This window comes from Panicum virgatum, chromosome 9K (genome assembly GCF_016808335.1).
Source record: "Panicum virgatum strain AP13 chromosome 9K, P.virgatum_v5, whole genome shotgun sequence".
Classification (NCBI taxonomy): domain Eukaryota; kingdom Viridiplantae; phylum Streptophyta; class Magnoliopsida; order Poales; family Poaceae; genus Panicum; species Panicum virgatum.
In genome coordinates, this window is record NC_053144.1 from 48,285,550 (window position 1) to 48,300,279 (window position 14,730).

Genomic DNA, 14,730 nt, shown 5'->3' on the forward strand with positions numbered 1-14,730 from the left:
TGATTGGGACGAACACATCGTTCACGACTTGGCGCGACGACGTGCGCGCACGCCGGCGATCCGTGGACATTGGCACGGCTTGCAAGACATACGTGCGGGCAAGAAACCGAGCTGTACTATGTTATTCTATCCCTTTTAGCAGGTACGGCAGATTGGGTATTGGAAGTGTGTCTTCTGATCAAAATATTTAAACTTGTTTCATCCTTTTAGATTGGGGAGAATGTTTTCCCTTGTATTTGGTTGACATTTGGTGCGGAATATTTTTTTAGAAGCCAGGGACGAATAAAATTTCTATTTTATCCAAGAAGTATTGGCGAGAATGTGGCATAGTGATTTAGTTGCAAGTCATTATAACATGGGGAACACGGCGGCCGAATACCGATAAGAGCATCTCCAAGAATAGTCTTTATTTAAAGTAGGGGCTCTTACTACTTTTGGGGGTTATATTTATTTTCAACTCCAGCAAGTCCCTACATCTGAGCCCCTACTCTCCTATGACAGATGGGACCCACCTGTCAGGGGCATCTCTCTCCCTTTCCACTCTCCACGCCCCCAATGCCGCCCTCCGATACCTCCTGCTCCCCCTCCTCCTCCCGCCGCCGGCGGCGCTCGCGAAGGCGGCGCTCGCGGACTCAGCCGGCGTGATGGCGTCCTGGACGGCAAACGCCACCGCCGCCATCCTGTGCGCTTGGGGCGGCGTGGCGTGAAACGCGCGTGCGGCGGTCATCGGCCTCAACCTCTGCAAAGAACGCAGGCGGCGGCGCTGCCGGCCCGTCCCTCGGCGGCGGCGCGGAGGGGCAGGGTGGGCGCGCGGCTGCCCCGTCGCTCGCCGGCGGCACGGAGCTACAGGGCAGAGCCACGCAGTCGGCCCATCCCTCGCCGGCGGCATGGATGAGTAGGGGGGCGCCGCCGGTCCCGTCCCCCGGCCGCATCGGGGAGCGCGAGCGGCGTGGGAGTAGGGGCCCTACCCAACCGTGGGAGAGGGTGTCAGGTGGGTGGATTTGGATGCCTCCCTACTCTCTATATGGACTCAAGTAGAGACCTGTTGAAGATGGTTTTTTTACTCTGAGCCTTTACTTTAAATATAGGGGCTTGAGTAGGGGTTTAAATATAGGGGCTTGAGTAGGAGGTTTGCTATAGATGCTCTAAGGTCTCGAAATGATTCGATTTTTGTTGAATTACTAGTTGATGAAGTTTTTGGCTCTGTTGTTTTTTCTGGTTATAAAAGTCAACTACGACTGGAAGGAACTAGGAAAAGGCGAGCAAGCCAGCAATTGTATCGTGGAGAACTGCAACTGCACTCATTGCCTCATCTTATTTCTTTGAAGTACACAGTATGTGTCGGGAACAGAAAAAGACGAGGATCAATGTTCAGAAATCAAAACTCAAAAACTCGCTTAGAACACGAAAATCACCCAAACAAACAGGAGACTGTATCCATATCTATCGTCTCTCTATTCCTTCTGCTGAAAAATTCATCCTCTTTCTGACAAGATGGTTCGTAGCTACTTGTATCCGTATCTGACTTGAGGCTGCACCGGCTGATGGAAGCGCGACATGCCAGTCGCACCTTTACCAGCGTGACATCTCCTGCATCGGAGGTACGGACATGGTGTTGAACGTGCCGTCCCTCTTGTCCATCTCCACCTTGTGCTGCGTCTGAAGATGAACCGCAATGCCATTATAAGTGTGAGGCAATGGGATTACCTGAACAGACATGAAATCGATTGTGCAACAATTACCTGCATACACGAGCAGACCCTGCAAATAAAGAACAGAACAGAACCGGACAAGGTCAGCGCGACGGTGTCAATGTGGAGATGCAAAGATGGCAAAATCTGGCAGAGCGAGAGAGCCTTACGTCCAGTAGACCAGGTTAGACATGCAGGAGATGACGTGCGCGACGTCCGAGAGCTCGCTGTTGCCGACGATGCAGGCGACGAGGGAGCAGATGCAGGCGAGCTGCTGCAGGAAGAACATGAAGGCCTGCAGCGACGAGGAACAGATGCGATTACCGATTCAGGTGGTCATCAAACTAGCTAATTAATTAGCAGCGGGGCGGCGGATCGAGGGGGCTGGGATGATCACGCACGATGATGCAGTTGTCGCACTGCGTCGTCTGGATGTTGAACTCGTCCTGCAGCAGGAACCGGGTGGACGCCACCGAGTTGCCGAAGCAGCAGAACACCTCGGTGGCGAGGCACACTTCCGGGCACTTGCTCTCGCCGCACTTGCCGCTGCAGGGCATGTACCCGGCGCAGCACACGTATCTAAAACGACCGCAGGGTCACAGGGGCACGGAGAGGGTTAGCAGTTGAACCCTGTTCTGCGAATTGACTCCACGTCTGCCTCCATGACGGAACAAGAAAAAAAAAGGGGGGGGGGGGGAGAGAGATAGAAGAGCAAGTTTTGGTACCTACCTTGACATGTCATTGTATAGCGCGCGCCTGCGCAGCATGTAGGACACGCAAGGGCCGCTGGACACGAGGCGAAAACCGAGTCAGAGAGACGCTGCAAGTTTCAGAGTTCCGAGCAACAAACCAAACCAAGCAGGGATTCGGAAAATCGGAAGAAGCGCACTCACCACCACAGCGACAGGCAGCACCCTGAACGAGGAAAGCAAGAAAACTTCGCGTCAGTTCATCAGTCGTCGCAGGAAACCGAGCGAGCAGATCAAGATCGCGCAACAAGGAAAGAAGTGGGGGGGGGGGGGGGGGGGGGGGCGGAAGAAACAGGTATGATCCGCTGGACGGCGGCGGCGGTACGCACATGGGAGGTCCGCGGCGACGGCGCTGGTGAGGTCGGTGTGCCAGACGTTGCGGTAGCCCTGCCGCAGCTGCATCTTGTCGATCATGGTCTGCGAGTGCCCCGCCATCCCCGCCGGCGAGAACTCCGAACTCCGACCGCGGAAGCTAGCGAGCGACGACCACGACCGCCGCTCAGGAGCGCCTGCCTGCTTAAGGGCTCGTTCGGTTACGGCAAGCTTGCATATATTAAGTAACAAATTCCGGCCAGGATTTCTTCCAGTTCCAGGGGTCGTTCCGGGGAAAGCGAACGGGGGTGTGCTTTAATGGGTGCGCGGCGGCTTTCCTCTTGCTGTCACGCCCCGGGCCCGCCTGGCAGCCATTGGAAGTTTCGATCGGTCCAACGCGACGACCCAAGGAAGGAAGGCGAGGAACGGGATCCGTGACAAAGTTTGAAAACCTGCCTGTATTGCAGAAGAAGTTAGCAGGAAAATTCCGCGTCCCGGAGGAGCCGGCATCCAGCACAAGGAAGGGGTTTGGCCGTCGCGATTGGCTAGTGTGGTGAACAATTTCCATTATGCATCATCATCCTCCTTGTTCCAAGTGGCGGTCAATTGCGTAATGGGCCAGCCACTCATCCAGCGGCCAGCGCGTCGCTGACGCATGCAAGTATGCAACTTTTGGCTGCAGCCGTGGCCCGCCGGCTTTTTGCTTACTCCAAATGGTTGGCGTATGGTCACGTTGTGGGCCACTGGGCCCTATGTGTCGCATGAACTGCTTGCAACACGCGCTTTTTTCATTTTTATATTAAAAAAAACAAAATTTCAAAAAATATATGTGTAGCTGATGGGCTTAAGAAACCAAAAGACCTGTCAGAAACTGCCGTGTTGTCTGCTCGTCGCACAAATCGTCGGCAGATTGATTCGACGAAGGCACACGTCAAACCTTTCAAGAAAAAAGGCACACGCCATGACATCAGGGTTAGTCTCGCAGACCGCGGCATTTCTACTTTTCTATAAAAAAAATTCCGCATTATAGCTTGTGTTTGTAAGTGTGTTTACCTGTTTGAATTTTTCTCACAAGTCTTTTTGTTCTTAATTCTCATGCAACCAACTGTATTAAATTTTTTTAGGACCCAGTCGCGTCACAGAATTGGGCGCCGAGTCTTGCTGGTCCAAAGCAGGAGGAAACTGCTGCATTGCGTTGCATTGTGCTGTCCAAACTCCAGAGCCAGAGTTGCTGGCCCAATTTTAATATTGGAGATCGAAGCTTCTTCATTATCTGGCGCCGTCCTTGTGGATTACAAAATGCACACACAGGGGTGGGACGAGCTTATATTGGGCATGTACAATGGTCTAGACAGCTGCCGTTTATAAGTACCTCGTATATATCACACAGACAATAAAACAGACAACTCATACAATGATTTGTCTATTACACTGTCTGCAAATCATTTAATTCAAACATAGACCCATATATTATGAGGATCAAGTATAAATTATATCTCTACGTGGTATTTTGTTGCTTGTTCCACAGAATATATGTTCTATGTTAGATAATATAATAGGGTTGCAATGTAGTTTTATATTTAATTTCATTCTCTTCATGCATGACTAAAGTTTTATTTGTAACTTCTACATTTTACAAGGACTATTCCATAAAATAGCTAGGGGCTATACTGTAAAAATGCAAAAAATATCTTATAAATCCTCATCCTCTCCGTCCATGAGTGGCCCTCTTCCTCTCCGTCTCTCTCCGACTCTCCGATCCATCCACTCGATCTATCTGTCTCTGGCGGCGCGCTTGGCAAGCAGGAATGGCGTCTGGCGCGGGGAGCACAACGCGCGCATGTCGGGCTCGGCACCAACGACAGGGCCTCCACCGGCTGCGGCGCGAGAAGCAAAGCGCGGCAGAGAGCTATGCGGCGGCCGGCGGGAGGGCTGTGCGGCGGCCGGCGGGCTCGGCATGAAGCGGGTGGTCGGGAAAAATGATGTAGGTACGCACACCGGATCCGTAGAAGTCATCTCCGAACTGCAACCATGCCTACAACGGGGGAGCGGCCGTCGATTTAATCTGGGAGCACGAGCCGGTGCTGTCGTCTCGCGAGACGACGGCATCTCCCGGTTCGTGAGTTAATGACCCTCGCTAATCGCAATAAACCAGATACAGATGACGTATTAATGGCCGTTGTACATGCCCTTATTCGCACGAAAACGTCGTCTAGCTAGCCTATCCGTGCACGCGCCAGCTCCATTCCAAATTCCTAATGCTTGTTCTTCCTTGTTTAAGGCAGGCCAAAGCTCAACTGCTGGGGCGTCTCTTCTGATGGGCGCTTAGTTCCCCACCCCCACCCCACCCCACCCCGCGTCGCTCTCCCAGGCGACACGGGGGGCGACGCTCACGCCGCCGGCCGTCTCCCACCTTTGGCCGCCGCCGGCGACAGTCTGGGTGGCAGCGGCGGCCCACGGCTGAGCCAAAGTCGGCCCAGCACACCCTCCCTCGCCCTCCTCTTCCTCTTCCTCAGGTCTTCCTCAGCTCAGACTTCTGACCTCGCCGCTCCTTCGCTGTCGCTGGCCTCGGGGACTGGATCCGGCCTTTCCCTCGACGGATCCGTGGTCCCCTCGGCCGGATCTATCGCCACCAGCCGGTCATGGTGCTCGCGCCCTCCCGGGCGCTGCTGACTGCCGGTGGCGCCCTCCCCGGTGCTGGTGGTGCTCGCCCGCCCCGGTGGCCAGGGGCCGTTGCCGTCGGCAGCGCCGCCGTCACCGCTGCCTCGTGGCCGGGCGCCCGTGGCTGCGCGCCATCTCCTCGTGGCCGGGGGGCCTTGGCTGCGCCGCCGTCGCCGCTGCCAAGTGGCCGGGCGCCCATGGCTGCGTGCCGCCGCCTCGTGTGGCCGGGGGGCGGTGGCTGCGCCGCCGCCGCCGCCTTGTGGCCGGGGACCCGATGCCGCGCCGCCGCCTCGGGTGGCCGGGTGCCCGTGCCCGTGCCGTTGCTTCCTCCTCGGGTGGCTGGGGTGCCGGGGCTGCGCCGCCGCCGCTGCCTCGGGTGGCCGGGTGCCCGTGGCCACGCCGCCACCCGTGGCCGAGCCGCCGCCGCCTCCTCAGGCCGGGGGGTCGTGGCTGCGCCGCCGCCGCCTCGTGGCCGGGGGGCCGTTGCTGCCTCGCCGCCGCCTCGTGGCCGGGGGCTCGTGGCTGCCGCCGCTGCTTCGTCTGTCCGTGGCGCCGCTCGCCCAGGGCTGCCCTCCTCTCCCGTCGCTGCCTCGGGTGGCCAGGGACTCCTGGCCGCGTCGTCGCCGCCTCGTGTGGTTGTGGAGGGGCGTCTGCTGTCATCAGATTTGGGTTGGGATTAGGGTGAAGGCGAATGCCTTGGTCCGTGTGGACCGGTGACGGCGACGCCCTCGGGCGTCGCTTACCTTGTTGAAGACGTCACTCTTTCCCCTATACCCTTCTCTTCGGTGAGCTTTTCAGGTGAAAACCTAGGCCATGTTGGTCGGACAACGACGGCGCATTTGCGTCGCTCCCTCGCTGGAGGCGTTGTCTTGGAAGCTTTTGCCGTTGACGGTCGATTGCTCTTCTCGGAGGGGATCCGCTTCTGCGCCTGCCTTTGCTTAGTTCCTCTACATCGTCTAGGTCGCGTTGGTCGTCGGTTAGCGGCTACTTTGCCGCTGTTCTGCTCTGGCGGATGCTTTGCCGCTGTACTGCTCTGGCGGATGCTTTGCCGCCGTCGTCGTTGGTTGGAGTTCTCTTCGGGCGGATGCTTTGCCGCCGATATTGGTTGCTCGGGTGGGTGCTTTGCCACCTTGTTTGTGTTGCGGATCTTCGCACCTTTGGCGATGTAGTTTCTTTTGCAGGTTCAGTTGTTGGTTGGTGCTGGGTCGGTCTTGGTTAGGTTTGTAGGGTTGGATGTGTTCTCCTCCGTTGTACTTTTGATGTTGTGTGTTTGTTGTGGTTGTTGGGTGTTTCATGTTTGTCTGTGTTTTTTTTTCAGTTTTTTCTTTGTTTTTAGTTCTTTGTGATCTTGTGTTGGTCAAGCTCTGTTTGGCCGCATTAAGAATTGTTTGTAAACTATTTTTTCCTTGATGAAATATGTGCTCAGTTACGGTCGCGAAAAAACTCAACTGCTGGCCTAGGAAGCATCTGCCCATCTGTACGGTGTATCCGATGACCCGGAGTGAGGGTCGGTGTACGGACGACGGGACAGTCGCCTAGAGCCGCAGAGCTGAAACTTGGAAACGTCCCAAGCAGCCTTGCTCGAATAGCTGCCAGATGTACTCCGTATAATACTCCCCCTCCGTTCTCTTTCATTTGACATTACTTAACTTAAATTTGGACTAACCAACATCATATAAAACAGGACAGAGGGTATATGTGCAAATATAATAGACACCTGCGGGCCTCTTGTTTTCCATTGCTCTTCGATTCCAAGTGCCAGTTCGTCGCGGCTTGGATTGGACGGCTCCGGAGCCGGACCGGGTCCCTACCAGCAGCCTGCCTGCCTGATTGATCATGCTCGGGTCAACTACTAGTAGTGCTAGTGGTTGGATAATTAATCGGCGGCGGGCGGTTAGCTGTCACCGGGGATGGGGGGCGCCTCCACATGGCCAACGCCTATCGGTTCCCGGTTCTAGAAGTAGAAGCGGCGGACACGCGCGCCGGGGCAGCCGGGCGGGGCGACGCGCCGGCCGGCTGCCGTGCTCACACTTGCAGCGCGGCGACGGCTACGCGACTGGCGGCCGTGGCACCCCGCGCGGTGTCTGTCGCTCGCTCGCCCGCGCGCGCGCGCCATGTGGTCTCGGACTTGCTCGGAGCCCCGAGCCCCGGCGTCCGGGATGATTGGCTCCGGCCTTGTCGCGGCGCCGGGGCACGTACCACATGGCCGCCGTGTTTTCGCCCGCCATTTTTTTTGAGGGTCAACCGGGGGGGGGGGGGGGGGGGGGGGCAGAGCGTCCCCCACCTGATTTCATTTCATCATGGCCCCTAACGGCCCGCGTGATAGGTAAAGTTTTTAACCGAGTACAATCTCAGAGGTGTTTTACATTGCCAAATTAAAGATGGCACCTAGGCCTGCTAATGGGTTGGGTTGAAATGAGTTTTACGGGTTGGGTTTTGAAATGGAGTGTGTTTGGATAAGTTTAAATGGGTTGTATTAGTTAATGGGGTGGGTCGGGGCGGGTTCTATATAAATGCGGGTTGAGGCGGGTTGGGGTGGGTTGAAATGGATACTTTTTACAAAATAGTATAACTATATATAAATGTGGGTCCCACGTGAGAGCTGGACTCTGAAATTAAAACCACGTGTTTATATCAGAAAATTTTATCGAAATTGACTGAATTTTGTTGGAGATGATTCAGTACGACTGGCAGCTATTTTGTGCAAAGCAGTGTGGCTAGAACTACCTGTGGGCCCCACATGAAGAGCCGGACCCTGAAATTAAAACCTCGCGTTCACACTATAAAATTTTATCGAAATTGATTGAAATTTGTTGGAGATGACTAAGTACGACTGGCAGCTACTCTGTGCAAAGCAGCGTGGCTAGAACTACACGTGGGCTCCACATCAAGAGCCGGACCCTAGAATTAAAATCTCGCGTTCACACTATAAAATTTTATGGAAATTGACTGAAATTTTTAGAGATGAGTCAAAATAACTGACAGATACTCTGTGCAAAGTAGTGTGGCTAGACATATATGTGGTCCCCACATTAAGTGTAGAACCACTAAATTCCTCTGTATAGTAGAACCACTAAATTCCTCTGCATAGTAGAACACATGGATTTTTATGGGTTACCCATTTATAATGGGGCGGGTTGGTTAGAGTTGAGAAATTAACTAATTGGGTTGGGTGGGGTTGGATATCTAAATATGTTAATTTTGGGTGGGGTTGGGTATGGTGCGGGTTCCAACCCATTAGGAGTGCTAATGGCACCCAGGAGTCCGCTACACACGCATCCTTACGAGGGAGCCTGCCCTGCCACAATCTAGCGTCTTCCCTGGCCAGCCGTAGTGTTTCCTGTTTTGTTGCTTCTTCTTGCCGGAAGATGACTCCGTTCCTCCTCTTCCACAGCTGCCAGCAGCATAGCAGAAGCAGGGTGGAGAAGTCTTTGGACGGTATATGGGCGGGTCTGTCCAACTTGTCCAGGTGACTTACATCAGCGTCCGCCGGGACGACGAAGCCAATTGCTGACCAGAATTCACTAGCAAATGAGCAACTGAAAATGATGTGGTTCGCATTTTCGTCCCCATTGCCACAGACCTCACAGGTTGCATCATCCAGCACCCCGCGTTTCTGCAGATTGCTTCTGCACTGGATCTTCTTCCGCGTCAGGAGCCAGGCGAAAAATTTCACACGTGGTGGAGCATGGTTTTTCCAGGCCAGCTGATGACCTTCCGTCTGGCTGTTGGGGGGCGATTGTAGCAGCGCGTAGAGCGCTGAGGTTTGCAGCTTGCCTTCCCCATCCATCAAGTGGCTGTGCCTACGATCTGGTGTTGCTGTGAGTTGCAGGGAGCTCAAGAGGTCTTGCACCGTGGCAAGTTCAGTCTGTGCTTGGGGCGTCAGCCGTGGTTGCAGGGTGGAGACAATGCCCTGCATGGCAATTGTCCTGACACTTTGGTTTTGGCGGGTGCAATGGCTGAGCAATGCCGGAAACCGGTCTGCAAAACAGTCATCTCCGAGCCAGACATCGTACCAGAAGGACGTGGCTGCACCGTCTCCCAGCTGGACCGTGGTGATCGCTTGCTAGAGTGGTAGCAGGTCACGCAGAGCTTCCCAGTGTGGCCCGGTGATGTCACCTTCCATTGTCGCCAAGTCCGTATGCTGCTTGACCCACTTTGCCCAAGAGGATTCCGTATCCTGGTGTAGCCGGTGGACGAGCTTGATCAGCAGGCATGTGTTCTGTGTATCCAGGTGACTGTTAGATAATTACCCATGCTCTAACTTGTCTAGGTTCTACGCTGGTAGGGGTTCTAGCTCCTCCTCAGTCAAGCCTGTCATTCAATGTTGGGCGGCAGATGACTGTTGTCTATAGCAGTAGCTGCAAGTTGCAGCAAGGTAACAGTAGAAGTAGTGGTAGTAGAGGCTGCACTACACAGTGGGAGCCATACCTTGTAAATGCTTTCTTTGACTGATTGTCTATAAAAGGAAAGAGCAGCTGCAGCTCACATATTAAGCAGCTCCACTTCGTGTGCTCTTCCGGAGTCCTTGTGGACCGGCGACGATGCGGCTCGATGGTGACCGCGTGCGCAAGGCGCAGCAGCTCCGGCGGGAGTACGAGGCTATCGCGTTCCGCGATGGCGAGGCCATCAAGGACTTCGCGCTGCGGCTCAAATCTCTGGTGAGCCAGCTAGCGCAGGTCGGCGTCGACATCGGCGAAGAGGAAGCGGTGGCGAAGTATCTTCGCGTCGTGCCGCCGTGATTCGCGCAGATTGCGCTCTCGATCGAGACGCTGCTCGACATGAGCACGTTCTCGATCGAGGAAGTCACCGGACGGCTAAAGGCGGTAGAGGACCGCGCGGAGGCCCCCGCCCGCACGACCGCCGGCGGCCAGCTACTGCTCACGGAGGAGTAGTGGGCAGCGCGCCTGTGCGAGAGGAAGCAGGGGGAGGGTTCCTCTGTTTCGCGCAGCGGCGGCGGCAAGCGGCGCGGCAAGCCACGGCAGAAGGCGGAGGGCGCCGGCAAGGATGGCGGAGATCGTGCCGCCGACAAGGATGGCGGAGATCGTGCCGCCGACAAGGATCGTTGCCGCAATTGAGGCAAGATCGGGCACTGGGCCCGCGATTGCAAGGAGCCGCGGCGCCAGGAGCGGGCACACCTCGCCCAGGATGACGAGGAAGAGTCTGCGCTGTTCATGGCGCTGGTCTGCGCCATCAACATCGAGGCAGAGGACCGCGGCGGGCGCGTCGAACTCGACGAGCCGCGCGCGCGGGTAAACCTCGTGCGAGCGGAGGAGGAGGCAGAGGAGCAGTGGTACCTCGACACCGGCGCGAGCAACCACATGACCGGGAACCGCGCGGCCTTCTCCGAGCTCGACACCGGAGTTGTCAGCACGATGAAGTTCGGGGACAACTCCGGCGTCGACATCCAGGGGCGCGGCACGGTCATGTTTCAGTGCAAGAATGGCGAGCACAAGGCGCTGACGGATGTGTACTACATCCCCAAGCTCCGGAGCAACATCGTCAGCATTGGCAAGCTCGACGAGCTAGGCTGCCAGGTGCTGATCGACGGCGGCGTGCTCCGGATCAGGGACCGCGAGCGGAAGCTGCTCGCCAAGGTCGAGCGCGGCAGGAATCGCCTCTACACCTTGGCGCTGCGCATTGCGCGCCCGGTGTGCTTGGTGGCAAGGTGCGACGATACGGCGTGGCGCTGGCACGCGCGCTTCGGCCATTTGAGCTTCGATGCTCTGGCCAGGATGGCGCGGCAAGGCATGATGCGAGGGCTGCCACTGATCGAGCATGCCGGTGAGCTGTGCGACAGCTGCCTTGCCGGGAAGCAGAGGAGGCTGCCGTTGCCCAAGAAGGTGAGCTACTGCACTGGCGATACCCTCGAGCTCGTCCACGGCGACCTCTGCGGGCCAATCACGCCGGCACGCACGGCTGGCGGTGCTACTTCCTGCTCTTGGTGGACGATTGCAGCCGCTTCATGTGGCTGCACCTCCTGTCGAGCAAGGATGAGGCGCCGGCGGTGATCAAGGAGTTCCAGACGCAGGTGGAGACGGAGACGGGGAACAAGCTGTGCATGCTGCGGACGGATCACGGTGGCGAGTTCACCTCGATCGAATTCGGCCTCTACTGCACGGGACAGGGCTTGGAACGCCCCCCTCACGGCGTCGTACCTTCCTCAGCAGAACGGCATCGTCGAGAGGAGGAACCAGACGGTGGTCGGCATGGCGAGGAGCATGCTCAAGGCCAAGAGGATGCCGCCGGCGTTCTGGGGCGAGGCGGTGAGCACGGCGGTGTTCATCCTGAACCGCGCGCCCACCAAGAGCTTCACGGGAGGAAGCCGGACATGTCCTTCCTCAGGACATTCGGTTGCGTCGGGCACGTGAAGAAGACGAAGCCCAACCTCGCCAAGCTGGAAGACAGGAGCACTCCCATGGTGTTCCTAGGGTACGAGCGCGAGAGTAAGGCTTATCGGCTCTACAACCCGGCCAGCAGCAAGGTGGTCGTGTCCCGCAACGTCGTCTTCAACGAGGCGGTGTGCTGGGGCTGGGTGTCCGGCAATGGGGAAGCGATGCCAGGCGGCCTGAGCAGCTCTTTCACCGTCGAGTACATGGTGTACTCCGGTGCGGGGGAGCTGGCTCACGACGAAGGGGAAGCAACACCCTCGAGCGAGTCGCAGGGGACACCCTCGAGTGCGACACAGGGGGCACCATCGAGCGAGTCGCAGGGGACACCTTCAAGAGCGGCACAGGGGGCACCCTCAAGCGAGTCGCAGGGTACACCCTCAAGTGCGACACAGGGGGCACCCTCGAGCGAGTCGCAGGGGACACCCTCGAGAGTGGCACAGGAGGCACCCTCGAGCGAGTCGCAGGGGACACCCTCAAGTGCGACACAGGGGGCACCCTCGAGCGAGTCGCAGGGGACACCCTCGAGAGCGGCACAGGAGGCACCCTCGAGCGAGTCGCAGGGGACACCCTCGAGTGCGACAAAGGGGGCACCCTCGAGCGAGGTGCAGGGGGCACCCTCGAGCGAGGCGCAGGTGACACCCTCGAGCGAGGCGCAGGGGACACCCTCGAGAGCGGGGCAGGGGACTCCGATCTCTGCCGCAACGAGCACTGTTTCGTCGATTCGCTTCGTCACGCCTCCGCAGAGCGCCTCCCCGAACATTGACGCCGATTACTCCGGTGAGCCACTCCGATTCCGTCTGGTGGATGACATCGTTGGCATGGGGAGTCCGCCTGGGCAGGCGGCCCATGTGCTGGACGACCTCAAGCTGCATCTGGGCAGTGCAGAGGAGCCACCAAACTTCGCTGCAGCAGAACAGGAGGAACGCCGGCGGGCGGCGATGCTGGAGGAGATGGCGGCGGTGGAGGAGAACCGCACGTGGGAGCTGGTGGATCTGCCGGCCGGTTGCCGGCCAATTGGGCTCAAGTGGGTGTTCAAGGTGAAGTGGAATGAGCGCGGCGAGGTGGTGCGGCACAAGGCGCGGCTCGTCGCCAAGGGATTCATGCAGCGCGAGGGCATCGACTTCGAGGAAGTCTTTGAGCCGGTGGCGCGCATGGAGTCCGTGCGCTTGCTGTTGGCGCTGGCGGCGGTGAGGTGCTGGAAGGTCCATCACCTGGACGTGAAATCGGCATTCCTCAACAGAGAGCTCGCCGAGGAGGTGTACGTGCAGCAGCTGCCGAGATTTGTCATCGCCGGCGAGGAGCACAGGGTGCTCCGCCTGCGCAAGGCCCTGTATGGGCTGCGTTAGGCACCGCGCACGTGGAACATCAAGCTTGACGCCAGCCTCGCGTCGCTCGGCTTCACCAAGTGCGCCACCGAGCACGCCCTCTACGCACGGCGGTCGAAGGGAGGCCTGGTGATCGTCGGTGTGTACGTCGAGGACTTCATCGTCACCGGAGCTAAGCAGCGGGACATTGACGCGTTCAAGGAGAAGATGAAGTCGATGTTCCGCATGTCAGACCTCGGTCTGCTCACCTACTACCTCGGCATTGAGGTGGAGCAGACCGGGAATGCCATCACGTTTCGCCAGAGCGCCTACGCGAGGAAGCTGCTGGAGCGGAGCGGATTGGGCGAGTGCAGGCGTGCCAGACGCCCATGGAGGAGAAGGTGAAGCTGTCAAAGGAAAGCACTGCCCCCTTGGTGGACGCCACGAGCTACCGGAGCATCGTCGTCGCACTGCGTTACCTCACGCACACGTTGCCGGACATTGGGTTCACCGTGGGGTACGTGAGCCGGTTCATGGTGGAGCCGCGGGAGGATCACCTCGCTGCGGTCAAGCATCTGCTCCGCTATGTGGCAGGGACGCGCGACTACGGGCTCGTCTACCCAAGGAGGAGCAGAGGAGGGCTGGAGTTGATTGGGTTCAGCGACAGCGACATGGCGGGCGACGTTGATGGACGAAGGAGCACGACTGGTGTGCTTTTCTTCCTTGGAGCGTGCCTGATCTTCTGGCAATCGATAAAACAGAAGGTCGTTGCGCTGAGCACTTGCGAGGCAGAGTACATTGCAGCGGCGACGGCATGTTGCCAGGGAGTTTGGCTGGGGCGGCTGCTGGTAGAGCTCACGGGAGAAGAAGCTTGGGCACCCGTCCTGATGGTGGACAACCAGTCCGCCATCGCCTTAGCAAAGAACCCCGTCCACCACGACCGGAGCAAGCACATCGACACCAACTATCACTTCATCAGTGATTGCGTCAATGGTGGACAGATCAGGCTCGAGTATGTCGAGACAGCTCGACAGCTCGGCGACATCCTCACCAAACCACTTGGGCGCATTCGACTCACAGAGTTGAGGACCAAGATTGGAGTTGAGGAGATCAAGAAAGAGCAGTGCAATTAGGGGAAGAATTGTTAGATAATTACCCATGCTCTAGCTTGTCTAGGTTCTACACTGGTAGGGGCTCTAGCTCCTCCTCAGTCAAGCCTACCATTCAATGTTGGGCGGCAGATGACTGTTGTCTATAGTAGTAGCTACAAGTTACAGCAAGATAACAGTAGAAGTAGTGGTGGTAGAGGCTGCAGTACACTGTGGGAGCCATACCTTGTAAATGCTTTCTTTGACTGATTGTCTATAAAAGGAAAGAGCAGCTGCAGCTCACATATTAAGCAGCTCCACTTCGTGTGCTCTTCCTGAGTCCTTCTTCTTCCTCTCATCTTCTTCCTCCACCTGCAAGCAAGAGGATGTTGTGTGTGTGTGTGAGGGAGTGTCAACAGTGACATATGCCAAGTCCCCCCGTATCTGTGGTGTTGCAAACTTGGTCCCAGGCCACCAGGCAGGTTGCTCCACTTGCTTTGTCCTCACCCATCCATAGGAACGCTCGTCGCCAG

At 57.3% G+C, this 14,730-nt stretch overlaps 1 protein-coding gene across 1 annotated transcript; it reads right to left on the reverse strand.

Moving 5' to 3' along the window:
* Positions 1 to 1,274: 1,274 nt before the first annotated feature.
* Positions 1,275 to 3,046, reverse strand: LOC120651852. Its single transcript, XM_039929493.1, has 7 exons — positions 2,770 to 3,046; positions 2,585 to 2,606; positions 2,421 to 2,477; positions 2,093 to 2,270; positions 1,862 to 1,986; positions 1,743 to 1,761; positions 1,275 to 1,659 (listed from the first exon to the last, which is right to left on the reverse strand). Exons 1-7 carry the CDS (start codon positions 2,873 to 2,875, stop codon positions 1,573 to 1,575), a joined length of 594 nt encoding a protein of 197 aa, XP_039785427.1. The 5' UTR covers positions 2,876 to 3,046; the 3' UTR covers positions 1,275 to 1,572.
* Between the last annotated feature and the right edge of the window lie 11,684 nt (positions 3,047 to 14,730).